The sequence below is a fragment of the Filicampus tigris genome, chromosome 14 (genome assembly GCF_054856515.1).
Source record: "Filicampus tigris isolate MCC_2025a chromosome 14, RoL_Ftig_1.0, whole genome shotgun sequence".
Taxonomy (NCBI): domain Eukaryota; kingdom Metazoa; phylum Chordata; class Actinopteri; order Syngnathiformes; family Syngnathidae; genus Filicampus; species Filicampus tigris.
This window is the reverse complement of record NC_141230.1, coordinates 18,401,587-18,427,074: the sequence shown is the minus strand read 5'-3', so window position 1 is coordinate 18,427,074 and position 25,488 is coordinate 18,401,587. Positions and strand designations below refer to the sequence as shown.

Genomic DNA, 25,488 nt, shown 5'->3' with positions numbered 1-25,488 from the left:
TGCTTTCGTGTGTTGTGTATGGCTTCAAAAGGCGGGGCCCAACCTGGTGAGTGACGTGGGCGTCAGAATATGAGGGTGCAGATTTGGCTGGCGTTAGCAGTCTGTGTGCTGGGTGACTCGATGTGAGTTGTGGCCGTCTGCCGCTCATCTATGAATGTGCTTATTGCGTGTTTGTTTCCTTACGTTACGATGCGTTCTAAGTAAGCTAGGGCTAATTTTAAATTAGCCGGTATCGATTGTGTTGGTGATTGTGTACGTTTTTTGTGATATCGCATTTTATCTTCCGTGTCAAGATATGATGCCAAACTTTGGACATTCTCTTTAACCGTCATTGTAAATCACAATTCCAAACAACTTGGCATTTATGTGAGATGAAGCGTTTATTCAAGTGGCCCCCGCAACTGGTGGTTCATTGAGGCATGGCATTTATTACAGCCAGGAAATATATTGTGTTTCTTATCCCTGAATGTGAGGGTCTTGAGTGCCACGTTGCATTGCATCTTTTCTGCTGATGGATGATGATGATGATGCTAGCTTAACATTTGTACAATTAGCGCAACATGAAAAACGACATTATAAAATATTGTGTATAGTACGAAATGGGAGGCCCCCACGCGCGCTACGTGGACGTTCAAATCAAATGTATGCAAATGCGTTCAATTGCGTGCCTGCGGCTCTTCTCATCGTGCTTTTCGTTTGCTCATCTGAAGTACAACAGATCTCAGAGAACAGACTCAGAGTAAATTATTTACTATCTTGAGAAATTAATTAGCTTTTTGTTGATTATGCCCTAGAAAGGAAATGATAATAATAACTCCAAGCGTAATCAAATAAGCAGTCACTGAAAGCAATGACGAATCGGCCCGGTAAGTCTGCGGTCTCTACAGTTGAGCTGTGATGCGATCCTCGAACACTTTTTGCCCGCTTGCCGACGAGCTTGATACGCCGGACCAGCCTGGAAGCGTACAACTGATCTGATTCCTTAGCCTGGCGCTTCTAATATTGCGAGCGCCTCAAAAGCCAACTTGGGCATTTGGAGGACCGACCGAGGTTCCCCAAGGGGTGAGGGGCTGATGCAAAAATCTATGCCGGGATGGTAAATCTTTTATAAGTCTATGATGAATAAAACAAGTTCATGCTTGAAGGCCTCAAGCTGCCGTCCTTTCATTTTTTTATTTTTATTTTTGTCTCTCATAGCAAGTAGCCTTTTGCGCACCATATGAAGTAACTTTGTACACAAAGACAAAAGATGTTTTTCATCTTCCGTCGTTAAGCTAATAACAACACCATCGTTCTTGTTCTGCTGATTCAACACAGGCTGTTTGGAAATGATAGCCTTGAGTTAGGCTTCTACATTTTCATAGGACGCGGTATGTGATCATCGTATAAATGAGCTGTGCCTTTGCCAGCAGGAATTCATCCCCGTGGAGTCCCGTCCCCTTATTTCAACCCTCCCTGTAATCACAACATGTGAGAGAAGGCACACATGGCCGGGCTGAATATGCCATATTGTTACCCATTCCACTGGAAAAACATGAAAATATATATTTTTTTCAAGAATATGTTCGATGCAAGCCTACTGGTTGAAACTGATTAACATTGCCTTTGTGGAATATAAGTTAAGAAGCAAAATCCACCCCTTTTTAGCCATCTCAGTCGGCGGCCATTTTGTCACTTCTGTCGACCGAAAATGACATCACAACTGCTCACAACGACCAATCGCGGCTGACCTGTTCTCTGAATCTGAGCCGTGATTGGTCGTTGTGAGCAGTTGTGACGTCATTTTCAGTCGACAGAAGACAAAATGGCCGCCCCCGGAGATGGCAAAAAACGAGTGCATTTTGCTGCTTAACTCATATTCCACTAATGCAATATTAATCAGAATGCCGTGTTTCAACTAGTGGGCCTGCTGGGAACATATTCTTGAAAAAAATATGTTTGGGTTGACTTCTGCTCAAAATCCACCGCTACCCGGCGAGTAGATTAGGAAAACAATGCAGCTTTTTTTATTTTTTTATTGTGTATTTATTGAAGTACGAGCTTTATACGCAGTTATGAACTAAATTGCAGATGTTCTTGTTAGTACAGTATTATCATACGATTGAGTGTTTACTCCTGTTGATAACAGATGTGGGCATACATAGGATCTAACAGGTCGATGCTGTCTCACATCACTGTCACAAAAGTAACACAGGCTGACAATCGCAAACATAATGACTGTTTCCCGTGAAAATGCTCTGTCATTGTCACGGCTTCATTGCCACAATCACTGGTTCCCGTCATATAATGCAGGTGCATAATGATGCTAATTTGGTGAGACAGGAGTGAGACACTACTGGCAGGCGCACTGCAGGATGAATGCAATCAAAACGTCCCCGCTCTTAACTCGTCTAATGCGTAACCTTGGGAGCAGAACTGTGATGTCGCACGATGTGCATGGGCGGCCGCTTGAGCTCTAACGTCAGCGATTTTTGATTGACGTGTATTCAGCGCAGTCCGGGAAACTGTTCGTCTTTTGTTGTTTTGATGGTTAGAATCAGGAAAAGAGCAGCGGGAGTGAGAGGCAATCCTGGTGTCAAGAGTTTCAATAAGTTCTGACTGTCTGTGAGGCGGTGAAGGCGTCTGAAAGTGAATGAATGAGCGATTAGCGAGCTGTTGGCTCCCAAAAAATTGTGGAGTCATTCAACGTCTCACATATTCACATTTTTGTGCTAAGATTTGGTGAGCATAAAAGTGTTGCTTTGGGGACATCTTGCGGCATTTTGGTGCTAATGAACTATTTTGAAGTGACGGGCGACGTTTCAGTTAGTTAGGCCATAGCCTTGTCTAATAGAAAAGTAGTGTTTTGCCACCATCTTGTTGCATCTTGAGGAAATTATAACTCTTTCGGGAGTTAAGATCCCCAGGCTAGCTAAGTTGGCACCGCTAAAGGTGTGCATCCCTGCGTCTTTGCTCCCTTTCGCAATCTCGAGTTGGTATGCTCACTTTGAACCATAAGAACCAGTCTGCTCAATTTACATTTATGCTTGGAGCCCCAAAGCTTTTGTTGCCTCTCTTTTCCAATGTTCTTCGTTTTTTCCTTTCGCTTACACAAATGATCATAGGTAGAAAATAACCTATTCAAATGTCCACAAAAATGTGCCTTTTGGCCTTTTGTCCACACACAAATGTAGGTTTTTGTTCTGAAACTGAACTTTTGGAAAAGTGTGGGCAAACCTCTGTCTTCAGGCAACGGTTTGAAGGAGACAGAGAGTACGCTAGAGTGATGGGTCAGTCCAAGCTGTGAAACACTACCAGATAAATTGTGGGTAGATGTCATGCTCACTAAAGGAACAATGTGTAGACCGACTATAATTCATCAAGAGTGCCTACTTTCCAGTCATCACTTTCGAGCAGCAGGTATGTGTTAAGTGTTCACTGTCGCCTACCAGCTTTGGCTTCTGTCTTAAAAAGCTGCATTAGCTTTGTAAATGGAGCAAGTGCTTTTCCGTACCCATATTTTTTTTTTTTTGCCTGTGTCATCCAGGGCACTGTGTGCCAAGTGGACAAAGTCCAAAGAGGGGAGGGAGTGTGAGAGAATGTAGACGGTAGCACAAATGAGTGAAATCCTTTTCTGTGGCTGTCTGTGGTGTGATAATGTCGTTAACATCTGAATTGGCGCTAAGTTGGGTGAAAATTCAAATCACAATATCAATTGAATCCCTGTATGGTAAGGGTATATTCAGCGATATAATGGAAGTATTTGGTTTTTGCTTGTGTCGTGACTCGTATGTGCCAACTGCGTAGCTCTTGTATTATTTGTTTCCTCGACATCTAATTGACTTGCCGATTTGCTGTTCGTAGTTGCTTATTCTCTCTGTAACGCAGTTCAGACTTTGTGTACCGCAACATGTTTTTTGGTGTTTCGCTACATTTCCCATTAGCCTAGCGAGCGGCATGTCTCCTGTTCTTTTTTCTGGCACGATAAGCTAATGATTAGCTATGCATTGACCACCTTTAGTGATAACAATACTTCAGAAGCGTCGCTTATTTGCCACCATAGGATTAGTGATTAGTGACGAGATGTGGTAGGAGAGTGTTTAGCCAGCAAGTTAGCTAAGCCTAGCTAAGTTCTGATTAAGGTCTTTTAGAGCATTTCTATGATCATTTTTTCCCCCAAATCATGTTCTTGCGCCATACCTTCTTTTAGTAATCTTGTAAACTACTTTTTATTTCTTTGCCTTGCTTTTTAAATGTCTTCATTTCTTCATTTTTTTTTTTCTTTTGCCTTTAAAAGTTGTATTTGCGTTTAGCACATTGAGTTATCTTGTGTATGAAACGTGCGGTATACAAAGTAAATAAAGCGGACTTGCCTTGCCAAGCATATTTCTATCTAGCTTGAAAATGGTTTAAAAATCATGCTGGTAGCTCTGTGGTCAGACATGTTTGAAAACATTTTAACACTGAGACAAATACTCAAAATCTCTACAGTAGGCCAGAGTCAAAATCACGACAGTAGTCCGATTTTTATACTGTATACGGCGCCACACTTGGCCGCCGCTATCTCACAATTTTGTCCTTTTGATGAGAATATGATGACATTTCCATGATCTCAGTGCTAATAAATATACCCCCCCCCCCCACGCTTTGTTGCGGAAGCCTCGGGACACCTTGTGTGAAGGTGACACCCATCAGTGCCTCACACAGCCTGCCAGGGATTGATAGTGCTCAAAAATCCCCTGGCGATTATTGAAGTCGAGTCTAAAAGAAACATATGAGAATTGGCTCAGAGGGATAGCTGCAACGCCGCAAGGTGATTTCCTGCCGTTTGTGCACGAGTGTCTCCCGTGTACCTAAAAGCACCTTTCTGCTTGAAAGAGCGTTTAGTGTGAACTTGAGTTGAAAAGAAGTATTTTAGCCGATGGTGTCGATAAAAATCTCACCACTGACTCGAACCCTAGAGGGGTTTTTTTTTTTTTTTTTTTTTTTTTCAGTTGCTCTTTCTCTCTCTCCGGGGAGTTCCGGGAATCAGTGCCTCTTTTGCTTTTCATAGCCGTGTTCATAATATTAAGTGAGTGATTATAGGCGATGCATTGGTCTGGTCAGTGTGTTGTTACATGGTGGGTGGCAGTGTTTTGTGTTTACGTGCTTTGAAAAACACAATCAATCTCCATGGCATGATGGAGAATCAGGAAAAAAAATTGGGAATTAAGTGCAGGTGATACTGACTTACAACCCTTCATGGAAAGCAGCATTTTGCTTTTTTTTTTGTTTGTTTGTTTTGTTTTGTTTTACTCCTGGCAAGTGCTGTTATTACTTTGTCAATAAAGGGCATTAAAGTCATAAAAGAGCGCAAAACTAAATAGTGAACGCAGCAAGATGTCTTTTTCTGTACTCTTGATGAAAGTCTGTTGGTCACATTTTCTCTTTCTCTTCACACGTAGCCGAAGGCATTTTTTACTCCTTTTTTTTTTTTTTTTAAACAATGTATTTTTTCAAGCTAATCTCATTTTGCAGTTCTTGCGGGGCATGATTGCTTTGGCCTGCAAGCGGTGTCAGGAAAATACATTCCCACCAGCTCAAAACAACTTCCAGACCCAAAGATTAAAAGGATATTTATACAAACATATTCTGCATATTAAAGAATGTGTCACTGAGGAAATGATCATGTAAGGTAATTTAAAGCGTTTACCCCATTAAAAAAACATGAGTCAAGCAAATAATCCGACTTTAAGGATGAGTGAGAAGGAAAGGTTGCCGAGGACACAAGGAAATGTCTCGTCTGCATTTAACTCCGCGAGGAGTGGTGGGCGGCATTCGCGTAGCGCCGAGGGACCAAATCCAGAACTTGGGTCAGCATTTTGGCCAACGGAACCGGCTGGAAATTAACCTTACAACTCGTGTCCAAGTGGAGGCGATCGGACCGCCACAGACGTTAAAAAAAAAAAAAAAAAAAACATTTAAACAGGCGAAACCTATTTACATTGTTGCCTTGAGATATGAATTTAATTTGCTCTGTGACACTTGTCTGTAACTCAACAGCACTCAGTCCTCAAGTCATCATTTCCATTAAAATGAATATTTTTAATGGGACGGGCGATTTAATTAAAAACCTAAAAAGATTTACTTAAGGAAGTACCTTGGAGAGACCGCAAGTGCTAGAGAAGACAACCCACTGTGGTACTGGGGGGTTAATAAAGTGCGGTAAAAGTGCTTACAGCCGACAGTCTCGAGAAGCTCTATGATATGTGTTATATTATATTTGAGTCGAACGAGTTTTGGTTTGAACAGTATCTGATTAAAACATCCCACATCTTAATCACAAAAGCCAGACGGAATGGCATCAAATATCAGCGCGTGGAATCGGTGAATACTCAAATCTAAGTACTTGCATTTTATTCACTATATTGCTCACAATATTAAGCGTGTATATGATACTTTTGTGGACGCCGTTTTTTTTTTTTTTTTGTTTTTTTTTTAGCGCTGGGTAGCATTATTTTTTTCTTTCCTTTCCCAGCTTTGCAAATCAATTATTTGCTCTCGCGTGACACGCTAGATGGAGAATCACAACAAAACCGAATGGAAGTGCAAGTGAAATTGACTTCTTGATATTGATTTAATGTACAATAAGTCATGCATCCCGGCGCTGCATTACAGCATTTGGAGATACGCTACATGCTTTTCATTGCATTCTAGTCAGCAGAAATGTCAAACTGTGTTTCGAAAAAATGTGACGGGGGTCAGCGTAATCAAACCTGGGATTTGAGAAGCTCATTTGAAGAATTCCTCTCGATGAATAAACAAGGAAAATGTCAACTTTGATCAATTATGGATTCATTTAACAATGGCTCAAAACTAAATTTCAAAAACACGTACAGTAATATTCCAACAATTCTTTAGGAAGCGTAATGCTTAACATATAATGCGAAACACCCTCAACGAGCTTACAGAAATTAGCATAGATATTACGCTAGCTATAAACACTCAAACAAGCGCGACTTAAACACACACGGAGCAGCAAAACAGACAAACAAAACTCAAAACAAAAAAGAAATAAACATTGTATAGTTAAACACCAAAATGTTCAGTCAAGACCGTACAATATCATCAAATGAAAGTCCGCTAGCGCAATGCTAGCATATAATGTGAAACAACCTAGACAAGCTAACAGAAATTAGCATTGAGAGCACGGTAGCTATAAACATTCAAACAAGTGCGACTTAAACACACATGGCGCAGCAACACATGCAAACAGAGCACACAACTAGGCAAAGACGATGAAGTGCAATATTTTCACTGTAACCCTCGTTACAAATATTCCTTTGGACAGTCTGCAACCTCATGCACACGCTCCACTTTTTGATTAAGCAGATATCAGCGCAAGCCGTAATTACCGTCTGTAACCGTTTCAAACCGTAGACTGTAATTATCCTGTGGCTCTATTTCACTTCACATTGAGTGTCAGTGCCTATGAATCTCTTTATAATGGGATAATCTTCGGGACAATGAAGTGAGCGGGGTTTCAATGAGGCTTATTAGGAACGAAGGGTATTTTAACAACTCTGCAATGTATAATTTAAACGTAAATTGAATGCTTACCATGTTTCTGTGGCATTTAATTCCTTCAATGTGACATTTGTTAAAAAAAAAAAAAAAAAAAAATCGCTTTAATTTAAAGCTGTTCTATAGAAGCAGATGATTGACTGCGAGCGCTACAGCTATTCAGGTTATCCTTTATGAAAGGATTAAAAAGATGAATATCAGATGTGTTGACAATTCCTTTCAAGAAACCTCAACATACTCAGCGGGATCGTTTCGCCTTTATTTTTGCCCAAACTGTGGAAAAAAGGGATATCGATTCAAAGGGGTGAAGCTGTGTTTTGAAACAGAGAATAAAAGATAATGGACAATTTCTGAACCAGATTAGCTCTATCGACGTCCACAGAGCCAAAGCCGCATACTTACACACTTTAAATACACACAAGCAGCAAAATAGATTGACATTTTCTCTTTTCTTTTCTGGATTGATTATGGGACACAGCACCGGGACTGTACTGCCAACCGTAATAAATAATAATGAATTATTATTTATATGATTTATATATAGGATGACATTCAAACTCTTATATTTTTATATATATATAGGATGACATTCAAAATTTTTCCAAAAACGCTTGGTGGTTTTTTTGTGAAAAATTACTATACTATAATTGTATAGTAAGGCGTTTTATTGTGAAAAAAAAACGACCATGTATAGTAAGGCGTTTTTTGTGACAAAAACGCCCATGTATAGTAAGGCGTTTTTTGTGAAAAAAAAAAAAACAAAACAAAAAAAAACGACCATGTATAGTGAGTAAGGCGTCTTTTCTGAAAAAAAAAAAAAAAACACCATGTATCGTAAGGCGTTTTTGGTGAAAAAAGCGACCATTTATAGTAAGGCGTTTTTGGAAAAAAAACTAAATGACAGCGTATTGCAAAACTGCCATTCATATATTTCTTGTTGCAAGCATTAAGGGACCAAAAATGACCTTATTTTAGTCATTCTATATACTTTTAAAATGAATCCGAAATTTAATCTGCCAAATATTGGCAGTTCCCTAATCATTCATCGTAAGATAAAGAATATACAATAGGTTTTAAAATTCTCATTTGTTTTATAAATGTGTAACATTTAACATCAAAATATTTCCCATCCCGGATCTTTTTTTTTCACAGCAATTTTTCAACCAAGCAAATCAACCGAATCTGTCGGGAAGCCCACACAAAAGCATTGTCTAACAGTCAGTCCAATGTATCCCAATTAAGGCGCCACCAGCAGCTCGATCTCGCCGGCACGGCGCCTCTGGACGATTCCAGACTAGAAGTCAATTTGGGTTCATCCTTCCCCTGGGTGAGCTTGAAGCACAGCCAAGTCAAGACAAACATTAGCCAGCACTTGCCAGCGCTAAACTGTTTCACTTCTGTTCTCCTGAAGAAAACTTTTGTATTTGCAACCTCCATGTCTGACATGACAACAACATGGTATCCGTTGTTTCCGCGTGAGCAGATGTCATTTAAATAAGAAAAGAGATATCATATGATGGAAATCAAAGTACCACATTCGTTATGAAGTATGGTGCTCCCCTGCTTTTTTAAATTGCTTTTTACAGTATACTTACTTGAAAATTTGCAACCCTAACTCCAGTTCGAAATCCTATTTTGAAACATCGTAGGATTGCGCGATTCTGAAAAAATATACTAATCATGATTATTCTGGTAATAAATGAAATCACGATTATTCAAACGATCATTTATTTTTCGGACAAAACAAGAAAATATTTAATTGTAAAAAATATACAAACAAAATGCTGAATATCGGTATCTGCCTTTTTTAAAAATCTGATAATTGATCCATATAAACCAATAAATCGGGCCGATAATAAATCCATTTAAAACTGTGTTAACTTCAAGGAACTATTTATGTAAATGTTCAGTTAACTTTTTGTTTTTGTTTGAAATCAAAACAAAGATAAGTGAAATTTGAACATTTGTGTCATTGAGAAAATATTGGGAGCTATTGTTTAAGTTTTCATTTCACTTTATAAGACATGATGATGACCCTCGGAGCTCCCTTTCTGTTTACAACAAAGATGTACATTGGCAAAAATGTATAATAATTATCAACATTTTGCAAATATGAAAAAAAATGTTAAACAAACACTCTCAAACAAAGTTAAGAGTTGTAATTTTTTTTTTTTTGACGCCAATATTTTCCTTTTTTGCTGATAATGAATATCGGCTCCAAATATCGGGTATCGACCCTGAAAAAAACATATTGCTCCATCTCTAGTAAGTAAGTTCCTTTGGGGTCAAACAAAATTATTTATACATTTTAAAAAGGTGCAATTGTATGATTTCCTCGTGTTGATTTCCAGTGCGTTGGATAGAAGTGAATATTAATAATCGGTTTGTTTTACGATTATGACAATTTTGTAATCGTGTGTGTAATAATTGTAATTGAATTTCGATTAATTTCACACCCCTAACTTACCATAGTTTTTTTTTCTAAATTATTCTAGAATATATATTTTTCACTTCAGCCCATTTATGGTAATATAATGAAAATGAGTTGAAATTTAAAGTGTGCGTCCCTAAATTTCCTAAAATTTCAACTTGGAGGCCACTATTCCCCTATAGTAGTTCAGGAACCCTGTAAAGAATGAAACCTTCACTTTTATTATTCCAAGTGCCTGGAAATTGTGTTTTTTTTCTTTTGCACCTAATCTCAAGGCAAACTGAGCCAAATGAAGAATTCTGCTCACCTTCTCTCATTTGCACTGGACCCATTTATTGCTCAAATTGCTCTCGTTTGACCTTGCGCAACACTAGCAACTTTTTGGGGGCCGCTCACTTGCGCCTTGTTAGCTTCCTATATCCCGCTCCTGTAATCGGAGCCGGCCGCTCGCCCATTAGCTCCTCTTGCGTCTTGCTTCCTGCCCTGGAGACTCCAACTGTTCTGCCGCCTTTGTGGAAAAGCAGACAAGGGTACACAGGAAGTGAGAGAAAAAGCATCCGTCGCTGTCATGTTTGTTAGTTCTGGGGACGGGCATTCACTCGAGTCCCTTGATCGACTATGGGGAAAAATAACGATCAATTATTCGATGAAGTGTTGTTGTTTTGTTTTTTTTTTCCCGAAGAAATTAATTTTAATGGGATGATAGGTTGCCTGAGAGTTTGGAACTTTGGACACTAGTGTCATGCTGAGAATAATAATGACTCCCTGAGGGTTTTTTGGCACAGTGTGGACGTACACTGGAACTTAACTTCCCATTACTGATGTTATGTTGTTCTTCTTTTGTTTTTATGTTTATGTTTTTTATGTTGTTCTTCTTTTTATCAAAAACTAGTTGCAGTCAATAGTGAATTCGATTTTGCATTTATGAACTGCTGCAGGGAATACACAATTTGTATTTCTGGATGGAACAAAACACTCCGGAGCTCTCCAAAAATACACATGGTTAATTAAGTTCAAGGTTCATTTCAAATCAAAGAGCCAACGTCGATTTGAGTCCTCTTAATCGTGAAATTAAAAGCAAACATGGATTTGTGGAACTGCTGCCAACCAAAAATGCTAACAACTACCACTTGCAAGGAAACTCCACCCATGAAAGAAAGGATGGTCTGAACAAAATAGCCTTCAGTAAAAAAAAAAAAAGAAAAGAAAAAAAAAAAAAAGTTATACGCAGTCCTAAATTAAGAGGAAAATAATGAAATGAGGCTTCGAGCAAAAGGAAGAATGGTTGACTACTGGGACTGGAAAAGGAAGTGTCCTGTTCCGTTGCTTTCTGTGGATGCCAACATATTGAAAGTGAATGCATAATTCATGGAAAAGGTTTGGGAGTGAGGGGGGGGGGGGGGTGTGTGCAATGAAGAGAGACCCTTTCTTTCTTTTTTTTTTTTTCTTTTTTTATTTTACACAAGCACACACTTCGACAAAGCAGTGTTGCAAATGGCTGATGTCTCCAAAATGTGTTTGCAGATTGCGTGGCTTTTTTTTTTGCTGTCACGGCAACAGAAACGTAACCCCGGCTCGCCTCCGTAAACCCTGAAGGAGTCAAGGCCTCCATTTTAGAAACAAAAACACATATGCCGCCTTGTGCAAAGTCTGCGAAGGCCGCAACAGCTTTTCACGTCCGTCCGGACCGGCGACATGTGGCCTCGGCTCTTTTTATAAAGTAAGCAGAATTGCGCCAAACGATATTGCAGTTCGAAAGAAAAGGGATGAGCTCGAGCTGAGACGACTTGTTGATGCAGTTTTTGGGCCAACAAGTGAAACAGTTAAGTGACCAACGATTCCATCCTGATTCTTCTCACAGTTGCTAATGGTTACCGGGCATCTTCTTTCAACACTGCAGTCGATCTCCATGCCGTGCTTTGAACAAAATCACCGACTGGGCAACAGTGCACCGGCGGAGCCAGAGGGGAGGCCGGGGGTAGGCACTGGACCCCCCCCCCCCCCCCCCCAACCCCTCGCGGGTGCCACCCCAGATGATTTACATATCGCGGCATTGGCCTGCTAAGTCCCTCCTGTACAGTAGTTGGCGCTATGTGCCGCAAAGCGTTGCGATCCACGTTCATTAGGAGAAGAAGAATCGCCACAAGTTTGACGCTGGCAACGAGTCAGTGTTTAAAATGACTTTTATAGATAGGGGATTTTTTGTTGTTGTTGCTACAAGCAGAAAGCAAACGTTAACGTTATATTTCGCGGCGTCTGGCTTCCAACAGCCGCTCAATATTAACGTTTACATTTAATTCATTTGGGTTGCTATTTATATACATGTTTCTCCAATGATTCTAGAGGTATGAAACTAGCCAGCTAGCTGTTTCATGGTCGTTTTTTGTTTCACAAAAAATGCCTTCCTATACATGGTTGTTTTGGGTTTTTTTTAAAAACACCTTACTATACATGGTGGGGGTTTTTTCTTCACAAAAAACGCCTTACTATACGTGGTTGTTGTTTTTTTTCACAAAAAACGCCTTACTATACCTGGTCGTTTTTTGTTGTTTTTTTTTCTTCCCAAAAAAACCCCTTAGTATACATGGTGGGGGGGTTTTTTTCAGAAAAAATGTCTTACTATACATGGTCGTTTTTTTTTTTCCCAAAAAAACGCCTTCCTATACATGAAAAAACAAACAAACAAACAAAAAAAAACGCCCATGTATATAGTAAGGCGTTTTTTGTGAAAAAAAACCCCGACCATATATACATGGTCATTTTTTTTCACAAAAAACACCTTACCGTACATGGTCATCTCGTTTCCTATCAAACAATGCCTTTGGTTCGTCCGTTAGCATTCAACATGATGCTAACACTTTGTTTGTGGTATAACAGCTTGTCAGTAACAAAATAGCCAGTTGAGTGGTTAGAGCAGGTGACTGTGACATGGATGACCAGGGTTTGATTCCGGCCTGAGGCAGCTTTCAGTTTTTTCACAAAAAACGCCTTACTATACATAGTCGGTTTTTTTTGGTGTTTTTTTTACAAAAAACGCCTTACTATACATGGTCGTCTCATTTCCTTTCAAACAATGCCTTTGGGGGGGAACATGTGAGTAACTATGAATGTGTTGGTGCATTTTCACCATTTTAGTTATAAATATTTATTATTGACGCATAATTGAAAAATTGTTGCCAAATGGTTTTACATTTTCAGCATTGTTAACAAACTGCAAATGATATATACATGAATCTCCTCTCCTGTGTGCTTAGTATGTACATTTCAACATTTGACACTCCGATTGCAATTGATAAATCGAGAAACAAATTTATTGTGATAATCTGTGGACCCCTTGAAATAGCCTTGGCCACCCCCTGGCCACCCCGAGGATAAAAGTCTAGCTCCGCCACTGCCACAGTGGTGGGAAGTAACAAAGTACGAATACTTAATGTACTAAGATTGTTCACATACCTGCATTTTACTTGAGTATTTGTTTTTCTGCTGACTTTTTACTCACACTCCCTACATTTGAAAACGGTTATCTTTAAATTTTACTCAAGTTTTCATTTCCTTTTATTTTCTTTCGGGGGGAAAAGCAATTGATATTCAAACACAAATGGTGCAGCAACACGTGGACAGAAAATATAAAAGTACTCACTGGCATATTTTCTTTATCCTCTGCGGGGAGAAAAAAATACAATTTCTAGAGCCTGACCAATATGGATTTTTGTTTTTAGGCCGATTCTGATATTTGGCAGAATAAAAAACTGATATTGGCTGATTCATAATAATAATTTATTTATTTATTGGGGGGTAAGGCGAACTACACCCTGAACTGGTCGCCAGCCAGTCGCAGGACACACACCGTCACTGAGCGGGAAGCGATCCCACGCTGCCCGCTCACAACTCAGGCGTGTGTACCACTACACCATCAGTGACTCGATTCAATCGTCTGACCGATTAATCGGTAGTCTAAATAATACTGTAATTCTAGCAGTTGTGAAGTCCACTGTATTTCAACATGGCATGATTAAAGATTGGAGAAGACTCATCTCTTGTTGAATTATATCCCTGCAGTATTTTCACCGATAGTGTCACAATGTCATTCTTTCCAGGGTTGCTGCGTCTTGCGGAAAAGCCTCGGGATGACAGCTGGCTTTGGACAGCCACATTACAAGTGACCCGTAATTTGCTCGCCTCCATCTAGCCAGCCATTATTTCTGCTGCATCCTGTTTCATCCTGAAATCAAAAATGTAGCCAAATGAAACCTAAAAAAAAAAAAAAAAAAAAAACCTGAAATCGGTGTTCTGCAACCCGAAACTCGGGCTTGTTCCTGGCCTGCTGTCCAGGTTATTTCAAGGTGGAGGAAATATGGCTTCCATGTCATTCAGATGCTTCGCAAGCCTCATCGCGAGAGGCTGCTTGGTTTCATCGTTTTGGCTCTTGTCATTTTTTTTCCTGCACGATACATTCAGTTTGCGATGGAGAATAATAATAACGGAAGATGGTCCCCGCTCCGAATACGAAGCAGCTTTCCGTGCGAGACCCCAAGAGACACACAAGGCATCCTTTTGTCACATGCAAAAACTCCCTCATGCCGATCTAATGTTCTTCTGTACCTTTTATTACCTTTCAAAGCTCAGTTACGCGTTACTTTTTTTTTTTTTTTGGGACGTTTTCATTTCGCGTAACATCCATCTCCCGTGTGGGAAATTGCGTTCGGCGCGTACAAGACGGCAAAGTTGGTTATACAGCTTTGTGTAATAAGAAACCTCGCCTGGCACTTTTATTGGTGAGTAATTCACAAGCCGGTGGAGCCGCTTAAGAATCTCGCTGCCATTAACACATTAAGCCCCCTGCAGATTATGGAAACATATTTTGCATTTCTGACTACTCTTTGACATGGCACAGTAGTAGAAATCCCTTGGAAAAAAAGAAAAAAAAAAGCACTTTCAAATGGGTCAGTGGAGAGTCCAATCATCCGCAGCACCATCTGTCTCTCTAATGACTACCTGACTGCTGTATGTGACACGCTTGGCTAGAAGCGCTTCTACAAACGTCTTCTCATTAGGTTTTCTACATTTCTTGAAATGTATGATACATGATCAGACATCTATTATAATTAGCATTTCCTATCATGCACCATCATCAAACGCTATTTTGATGATGGTGTTTTTTATATATATATATATATATGTGTATGTATATATACTATATGTACATATACGTATATATACACATATATATATATACATACACTGTATATCCGTATATGTATATATTAGTGCTGTCAAGCGATTAAAATTCTTTAACTAATTAATCGCAAAATTTTCCATAATTGATTGCGATTAATCGTATTTTTCAACTACAATTTCCTACAAAGCTTGGAACCGATATTTACTTGAGTAAAATCTTGGAATTAATATGGAATAAAATTAAAAGCATATTTCGATTCAAAGGCTGTCGTAATAGCTTTCTTTGACCCTTCAATACAATTCTTTTCCTGTAAAAGCGGTTGATTTTCCAAAGAGCCATCAAGCAACTTTTTTTTTTTTAAGTAAAACTACGTAAAAATCTGTCTTTGCGACAGTGACTCTCCTCTAAGTCTACAGGAAGTTAATAAAACGGAGTTAACTGAGTTAATTTTTTTTTTTTTGGTGCGTTATGAGATTGAAATTAATCTCCATAGTTAATGCTTTAATTTGGACAGCCCTAGTATATATATATATATATATATATATATATATATATATATATATATATACATACAATATATATACATGTAGATACACGCTGGTTGACCTAGTGATTGGCACGTCTGCCTCGCGGCCGAGAAAAGAGCTGAACGATTTTGAAAAATAATGTAATTGATTATTTTTTCAAAGTCCTCTTTGTGTTTGTTTTTTTAATGAATCTGTATTACGACAAATGCTTAGGCTTAATATGCAAGACAGTTTATCTCCCTCACTAAACTTACTGAAAACTTTTGACTTGCGATCTTTTAAGCGTTCAGTCCGCCAACTTGACGAAATTCTACCAAACAAGCGTGGCGTCGACTTAAGTCGGATTGCAACAATAATGCAAACTCATTTGTGGCTTTGTCACTTCAACTTTTCATGTTTCATGAAACAATGATATGTGCAGGTGTAGTCGAGAGGTCTCAGCTTGCAATTTTGCCGGAGCTTTCCCCAGGCTGTCCACTTTCCAAAAACAGGCATGTTAGTTAGGCCTTGTACACGCTTAATTTAAGAATTTTTTTTGTTAATCTGTAGTTCTTGTTTATCTGTTACAGACACGTGAAGATTAAAAAAAAAAAAATTCGTCCAAAAATTTGACTTTGTGCACATGCAGGCTGTGATTTAAAGTAACGAGTTATCGGCGAAATCAAGGTAACGTCATTGAACTGTTTCTCTCCCGGTCATTTTTTTTTTTTTTTTTTTTTTTGCAACTTTGTCTGAACTTGCTAAATTGAATGTGGCAACGTATTAGGCGAGCGACGGCGTTATTGGAAAAACACTTTGAAGGGCTGTCTAGCGATGGCCTTGCAGCCATGAATCAAAACATTTTTGTTGTGTGTGTCGGAGAGTATAATAAGCCTTTTTTAGAAAGCGCTCCGCCAAACTGTTAGGCCGGCGGCTCGGAGAACGGAATGCCACGTTTTTGATGAATGTTTGTCTTTATTCCCCTCTCCCTATACGACTTGCGTTATCATAAAACTTGATAAATCGCCCTCTCTTTCGGCACTATTGGCTAATTATTCCGCTCATTCAATCCTATCCTGTGTTTTCCACTTAGTGCGTACTATGCCCTTAAAGTGCAGTGCTGCTCTCGAGTACGCCGCATGGTATTGACTGCGGACTTTACGGCCGAGTCTGAATTTGACATCCAATATTGCGGCTGATTGGAATAATAGCTTGGCAAAGATCGCGCAGCTTTTCCCGCAGGCTCGGCTCCGTGCTACAGTAATCGACAGACTTAATGCCTGCCACGCGTGCTGAAAACCTTTAACGTCCCTCAAAACACCAACAATCAGACCTGAGGAAAAAAAAAAAAAAGAATTAACTGGTGTCTGTAATGAAAAAGGTGCTTTGGTGTCGGTGTCAGCAGGACGGGCCCCGGGGGAGGTTTTATGTGGCGGCCCTCTATCGACGCTTAGCATAAGCTTCCAAAAGAAGGCGAAGAGTATTGTTTTTAATGCTGCCTTTTAGGGCTGCTCGATGATAATAATATGAATCGTGATTATTTTTGGTAATAATTGAAATGGCGATTATTCAAGCGCTAATTTATTTTTGGGTAGAAAATGTTGAAACTTAAAAAAAAATAGACAAATGGAAGTTCTGTTTGGATCAAACTAAATCTATAAAATGAGTTTTAAAAAGTGCAAATGCACAAATTCAAGTATGATTTCCTTGTGTAAACATGGTGTGTTGATAGAAATGAACATTAACTCCTTCAGTTCCATTGTGAAATGACATCTAAATACGTCATTGGGATGGAATGAGTTAATTAATAATCGTTTATTTTTAGGCCAATTTTGTAATCGTGGAGTGTGATAATCGTGATTGTAATTGAATTTTGATTAATTGCACAGCCCTACTGCCTTTAATTAAAAACAAATCATGCAAGGGTGTAATTGGACAATCCAAAAGGAGCAACAACCTGACCTCTCATTCACCCGTTTTTTTCTTCTCTGTGCTCTGGATAGTTTTGGTCATTTTGACATGTTTACAAAGTTCTCTGGGGTCAATAAATTTGCCCCCCCCCTCCCCCCACTCAGAGCAAATTGGACTTGTTTGTAAAGTGCTTTGTTACTGCTCCAGCTGTTATGAAATGCGCTATATAAATAAAACTGCATTGTATTGTATTTTTTTTTCCACAACAAATGAGGCTGTCGCTGTTGTTTTAACATTTTCTTTTTGCACTTTAATATGAAATATTTGAATCAAAATTTGATGTTTTTTTTTTTTTTTTTTTTTAAATGTTGTCAATCACGGATTCATTTTATTTTCAGATACCATTTAAAGTACAGCTACTGCCGTCATTAGTAATCTGTGCCCAACTAACCCCGGCACTAAAGTTAATTCTCCTCTTTAATTTAATTTGACTCCTTTTTATTAGAATTTAAGAGTTAATAGTAATTATGTGTTTGAATATAGAGTTAATTATATTGAAGGAGGAATATCATGTGATTTTTGGCGCCCCCTAGAGTCCATAGCAGGTTATTTGATAAACAATCACACTGCACATTTTGCACGCGTCCCTGAAATTGTCCATCGCTTCGTCATAATGGGGAACCGCCCCTTTAAGATGATTTTCAGTATTTGTTTACCTGCTATTTGAACAGGGGTGTGCAGACTTTACGGTAACACAGACCCGTTCGTATTTACAGTGAATGTCGTTGAAAGTTACGCATTTGAGTTCATTTCCAACACTATCGTTTACACATCCCACACAGCTGCAGTTTGTACATTGCAAAATTATAATAATTGGCATACACATTTTGATAGCTTGTCAATTTTTTTTTTTTTTTTTTTACAGATTTGTCTGAACATTTTCGGGGATCCACAGAAATTGCCTTTCACCATCCTTAATTGTAAACATTCACAGATGTGTGTGTGTGTGTGTGTACACAAATTAGAAACCCAGATGAGCTTTGAAAAAGTTGTTTCGAAAATCCACTGGCGTTTACGTTTGACTCTCTGGCACCCAAAAGGAGCTGCCGCGTAAACATTGGCTCCGCTCGCTCTCATAAATGATCACCCCCCCAGTGTGGAAAGTAAGATTTCAACATGAAATGCAAATCTGATCGCTTCCAGATGGCCTTCTTTTTTGTGCATGTGTGTATGCACAATGCACTCGTTGGTATCGCTTTAGTGAGTAATCCCTCCCTCCCGTTCTCGTTTATTAACCTCGCAATAACCAGATCCCTGCTCGGGCTTTACACTCTGCCTGACCTCTTGACACTGGCAAATGTGTGTGCTTGCAAGTATAATTGATAAACACTAACCCCCGCCTGCCGCCGTAATCAATTACGCTTTCGTTATGTAAATCCTCTGAGAAATAAGAGTGGTTTTGTTAGAGGGGAAGTTGAGGTTGAAGCTGAAAGACGGCCGCGCACTTGGGTGTTGCCGATTGCTGTGAAACAGCAGGACAGCGTTGGTAAAAGCGTGCCGGACTAATTCCTCACTCAAATGCAGATCTGTTTAACTACAATCATAATCCAAGTCATTTGAGTTGTGTTACACGGAATTCAAATCATGTCATTATTGTACAGCCGTCAACTCAAACCTATTTTTCAGCTTTGTTTCATTTGTGATCCGTGTATGATTTGCCTTCCATAAATTACAAATGGCTTGGAAGAAAGGCTGACATGATGCGACTAATTTCTTTCAATTCACAGACTTGCATACGTTGAGATGGAAAATCTTTAAAAAAAAGAGGGTCGGCCAAAGTAATTAATTACTTTACTTTTGTTTCGTCTGCACCAGGAGTCACCAACCGGCTGTATTTTTGTGACCGGGGGGTAAATCCGTTTGCATAAAGCTGCACGTATTTGAAAACTGCAGTTTGCGCCGTTGTGGGCGTGAACACAGCTGACTCCATTCCCCGGCAACCAAAGCAGCTCATTCCCTTTAAATGTTGCGCACACTCATATGGAAACCTCTCCGTGTGGAAAAGGACGCAATATTATATACATTATATAACATATCGTATATTATTGGTGCGCCGTTGTGGGCGTGAACACAGCTGACTCCATTCCCCGGCAACCAAAGCAGCCCTTTCCCTTTAAATGCTGCGCACTCACATCTCACACGGCGACATCTCTGTGTGGAAAAGGACACAATATTATACACAGTATATAACATATCGCATATTAATGGTGCGCCGTTGTGGGCGTGAACACAGCTGACTCCATTCCCCAGCAGCCAAAGCCGCTCATTCCCTTTAAATGCTGCGCACTCACATCTCACACGGAGACATCTCCGTGTGGAAAAGGACACAAGATTATGTACGGTATATAACATATCGCATATTAAGGGTGTGTTTCTTTTTCTCTTTGTCTTTCAGGTATAAATGGAAACGCTGCAGATAAATTGGCCATCCATAGATTTTTCAGCTGCTTTGCATTGAAATGCAAACAGCATCCGGGCTTTGTAAAATAATCAATTAGTGACAATTCATGTCAAACTGCGCACCGCAGCAGCTCAATGCTGCCTTGCTGGGCGGGATCCTGCACATGGACCGATGGCCTTATAAAATCCAGCTCCTCAGAATAGACTTCAATGCAGCATAATGCCTTCAAAGGTGTCCTGTCTTTACATCCTGACAGTGGTGTGCTGGGCAAGCGCTCTGTGGTACTTGAGTTTATCCCGTCCGACGTCCACCTACGTGGGCCACATGTCCCTGCCCGTACGCAAGACGGTGAAAGCCGGCAAAAACGTGACCTTCGCCAACGTCCGAACGCGGCCGCTCAACGCGCACGCCTACGAGTTTGTCATCAACGAGCCCAAGAAGTGCAGCGACGGCGCCCCCTTCCTGGTCATCCTCATCAGCACCACGCACAAGGAGTTCGACGCGCGGCAGGCCATCCGCGAGACCTGGGGCGACGAGAGCGCCTTCGGCGACCTGCGCGTCCTCACCATCTTCCTCCTGGGCAGGAACACGGACGCCGTCCTCAACCAGATGGTGGAGCAGGAGAGCCAGATCTTCCACGACATCGTGGTGGAGGACTTCATCGACTCGTATCACAACCTCACCCTCAAGACCATGATGGGGATGCGCTGGGTGGCCACCTTCTGCCCCAAAGCGCAGTACGTCATGAAGACCGACAGCGACGTCTTTGTCAACATGGACAATCTGCTTTACAAGCTCCTCAAACCCGCCAGCAAGCCGCGAAAGAGATACTTCACCGGCTACGTCATCCACGGTGGTCCGATAAGGGACATGCGGAGTAAGTGGTACATGTCCAGAGACCTGTACCCGGAGAGCAAGTACCCGCCGTTCTGCTCGGGCACGGGCTACGTGTTCTCGTCGGATGTGGCCGAGCTCATCTTCAAGACTTCGCTGCACACCAGGCTCTTGCACCTGGAGGACGTCTACGTGGGCTTGTGTTTGCGAAAGCTGGGCATACACCCGTTCCAGAACACCGGCTTTAATCACTGGAAGATGGCCTACAGCCTGTGCCGATACAGGCGGGTCATCACCGTCCACCAGATCTCGCCCGAGGAGATGCACCGCGTTTGGAACGACATGTCCAGCAAGAAGCACCTGAGATGTTGAAAAGGGGAGTGTCATCAGCGACGTACTGACTGATGGAACGACACAAAAAAAAAAAACAACAACAACAATACGCCAGTGCTGCTGTAAATCAGATGAATGATGGTGAACATTTATCAATGTGTTTATAGGCGCTAAGGATGGGCGTTTGACTTATTTATTTAACGGAGAGAAAAAAATGTCGGCAAAGCACTACATGGGAGATCCTCAACGCACTTCGACGTAGTTTGTTTGGCGCTAAATTGCCGCAAGATGGCACTAAAGCGAAGTGAGAATGTGACTGGTCAATACGCAGAGGAATACTGCAATCAATGTTACGCAAGATTCCTAATAATCGATTAGATTAATCGATCATCATGCCCATCCCCGATTGCCTCGGAGGGGTTCGGATCGCTCAACCCCGCAATGCGGTGGCGTGTGCAATGTGACGTTCGGCAAGCCCTTTGAACATTGAAAAGTTAGACTGGATATGCGTTTCGGTATCTGTAATTCCCGTTTGAGACACAGTATCGACAATTCCATTGGGACAGTAAAGATATCGTGGGGTTTTCTTAGTTTCAGGGCTAGGTGGTAAATGTATAAAACGCTCGTCATAGTTGGGATGGCAATAGCCGCGTCCTCTAGCGGCAAGACAACGTGGTCCGACATTATCAGTGGCCCCGGGGGCCACTACGTGACTGGCCATCCGTAAGTTCACCGATGCTGGCCACCGGTGCAAAGTTCATAAATAAATTTGATGAAATCAACACATACGGGCGGGCAAGCATTTTGGCCACTAAGACTACACGCGTCACTATTTCATCCTCAGGTAGGCCTAGATATATAGTAGGGATGTCACAACAACAGCAATATCGCGATATTAAAATCGCCACGATGTATCGTCGTCGTCATGTCACGAGATTAATAGCAGCCGATGTGTTTAAAAGCCCAAGTTGTTTTCCATTTGAGCAGTTACAGCACCCTCTTTAGTTTTACAGAATATTTAGATTTTATTTATTTATTTATTTTTAATATGCCCCCCCCCCCCCACACACACACACACAAAAGTGTGATAATTTTTGTTTCGTGAGGTTCATGATCGTGATATCATTGTATCGTGATATTTGGATATCGTGACATCCCTAGTATAACATCTTGAATTTTATTCAGTATTGTTTTAGATACAGGCCAGTGCCGATTCTAACGAAGCGTAGGGCCTCCACAATTTGGCCACCGCCCAAAAGGCTAAACCCTGAAGGCAGCAGTACTTGTAAACGAGAAACAGCTGTTTTAAGGAGGGAAAGGTAAAACAGTACATTTGCCGCTTCCTACTTGGCTATCGTTTTTCACGGCACGAGCATGGAGTCCGCGGCTCGACCAAATTTGGTGTTGGCCACCCACGGAAATTTGCCATCCTAAATATGGAACAGGTTTAACATTTTACATTTGTTGGCCCCAACTGTTTTCGGAACAAATTAGGCAAATCGCTCAACACATTCCACCGCACCTGATCATCTGTCTGGATTTCTAGACTTTCTGTGTGTGATAACCAAACCAAACGGTGCCGCTTGGCGGAAAATGGACCCGGTCAATGCGTGAGATGATTCATAGTGTTGGTATTTGCAGTCAATGTTTTCACAAGGTCAAGGTCCAGCGGAACATCCGTCACACGCATCAAGTCAATAAGTGCTTTGTATTAAAAAGGACGGTCACCATTTCTCAAGCGTTTGACCTTTTGAACATCGACAGAACTTTTGGTCTCTGTTGATCTTCGCCTTGTCTATTAAGGCTGAAATGTGAAAAGGGAGTCTGGGGTTGGACTATCAAACCAAACCAATCTGTTGTCTGTACTATTTGAAGTGTAACGTACACTCTGAGGCTGGAGGCCCAAATTTCAAATTTTTTTTTTTGACAGTCCGTTTCCATCTAAATTTTGAGTGATACGTATCGTATACGGCTGTGTTTGGAGGAACACGTCGGAAACGGCATGAAGACGTCAGGCTTGAATTGACGGGGTTGATCTGATCGTTGCGTTTACGCTACAGTCGCATTCAAATATCACATATCAAATATCTTTTATGTATCTTTTTTTTTTTAAATATTTTTTATCATCGCTTTGACAGGGCCTGATACTGATCCGAAGATTTAATTTGCCTCACTTGAACCGTGCCGCGTAAATGCAGCTGTAAATCTCGCTCGTAATCAACTAAACCAATCGTGAATGAATAAACATATCCGTGACAGCCGAATTGAAGGCAACTTGACTTTTCTTCGTGGCTACAGACATTCGACCTTTTTTCCACCAAAAGGCTTCTTCAGTTTTGTCTGCTCGTCAAATCGATGGCACAAATTTGCATGCAGGCCGACCAACTCGCTCGCCAGGCACATTTTTGGAACGGACGACTGACCACCCTCAGGGTTCCCTTTCAAGTGGAAGTGTTTTGGGAAAGTAGACTCACGACATTAACGTCCAGTTGCCTTCACTTCAGCCATAATAGACTACAACAACGTGAATTTCTAGGAAGCTTAGCCTCTGTGTGACCGTCCCTTTGATGAGGCTCAGCAATGTCATACCAAGTGCATTCAAAACGGGAAATTGAGGATTTTGGACGAGGACGTTGGCAAAGCTACCGTGACCATTTAGAATTGATCGATTTTACAATGTGCCAACTTTTTTTTTTTTTTTTTTTTTTTTTTGGTGGAGAGTAGGTCTAACTGCCTTGTCAGGTCTTTGAATGTTGTCAAAACGTAGAGAAGCATGCTAGGATCAAAGCACCTGGCTCGGCGTCTTTTTGGCTGATATTACACAACAAGCGTATGCGAATTGCGTGAATTTAGCAATTTGACCGCTGGAGTTCCCGGTTGCCTTCACCTGAAACACGGATTCTCCATTTTGAATGAAAATTCAAATGATGCTTTGTAGCATCAGCAGTCCCACAAAGGGGAAAGAGATGTCGCGAAAATAACCTTTTGATAAATTTCAGAAAAACAGCCGCTGTATTTAATTTTAAAAAGGCTGCGGAAGAATCATGTTGCCATTTGCTTCCGTCAGAGTGGACGCAAATGTCCACTTGCGATGTCATGGTTGCATGGCGATGCCGTTTCAGGTAGCCAGTGACCTTGGTTCAAATCCCCACAGTGACAACCTCCCGCCCCTGCTTCAAAAAAAAAAAAAAAAACCAAAAAAAAAAAAAAGTCCTTGAGCGAGACACCGAAGCTCCGCGGTTGCTGAGTCGGCACTCTTGAGCTTCCTGTTGTGCTTGCAATGATTAAAATGTCACATTGATTTGGTCAATCCTGCGCGTTAACCAGTTCAAAAATGACCATTTGCTAATCAATACAAAACACATTAGGGGGAAGACAAACTGGAGTTGTCTCTGAACCACCATTGCTGTTTTTACCCAAGTTGATTCTTCCAACTTGGTGGGAAAAGTTTGGTGCGACACAAACCCATTCAACACCTGTGGGATAAACTCGGAGAAGGTGTGACAGGCCCTTGCTTAAAATTCTGACAGAAAGCCTCCACAATGGTGGGGAAAGTCGTCCCAGAAGAGAGGAAGCTCTTAGCCGCGAGTTGCTAAGCGGCAAAACCAATCCGTTATTTTTATTCCATTTTGACTTGCTGTAAGGTGTAAGTGGCAGATTCCCCAATAATTGCATTCCCATAATGTTGACCTAATCTCTCTTCTTCCTTTGCTCGCTCGCACCAAAATTAATTGGCGCCGAGTAATCAGTCCCCAAAAAGACAAGCGCAGACAGACAGTAATTCAATGTTTTCCATTTAACAGTCTGCATTATAATCAAACCATGAGTGACTTTGCTGCGTTCTCCAGTTTTACGACTTTGTGATTATGTCATCGTGCCAGCGTCTCTAATGGTAATGGTAATATTCAAATGTGTATTTTTTGTCTCCATATGCCCTTCTCATCGTTCTGTGCCTCAATAAAGCAGCTGCTCTTGCTTAAGTACGCTGTCTGGTGGCAAATTGATTTGTGCAACAGTTGCTGAGAGCATCACAGGATATTGCAAATAAACAGTAGTTTATCTGTTGTCGATCGCAGAAGCTATGGACATATTTTTGTGTGTCTATGCCTTTCAAGGCCAAATGTTCCAGTCATTTTGTTTTGCAGTATTTGAAGCTAATGTGATATGATCTACCCCGCAAGGGTTGTGATATATTTTATGTTTTTTATATTTAAAAAACAAATACTTGAATAAAGTTATATTGCTGCTTTTGACTTGCTGCTACTTCCTTTGCACATTTATTGGATATATA

General features: G+C 40.7%; 1 protein-coding gene across 1 annotated transcript in view; it reads left to right on the top strand.

Annotated features, from left to right (window-relative positions):
• The window catches only part of b3galt1b (UDP-Gal:betaGlcNAc beta 1,3-galactosyltransferase, polypeptide 1b), a 30,970-nt gene extending 5,523 nt beyond the window's left edge, over positions 1–25,447 (top strand). The window contains exon 2 of the mRNA XM_086051429.1: positions 20,025–25,447. Within this exon, the coding sequence (XP_085907555.1) occupies positions 20,250–21,236 (987 nt within the window). The 5' untranslated portion in view covers positions 20,025–20,249 and the 3' untranslated portion in view covers positions 21,237–25,447. The remainder of the gene's footprint in view (positions 1–20,024) is intronic.
• The last annotated feature ends 41 nt before the right edge of the window (positions 25,448–25,488 follow it).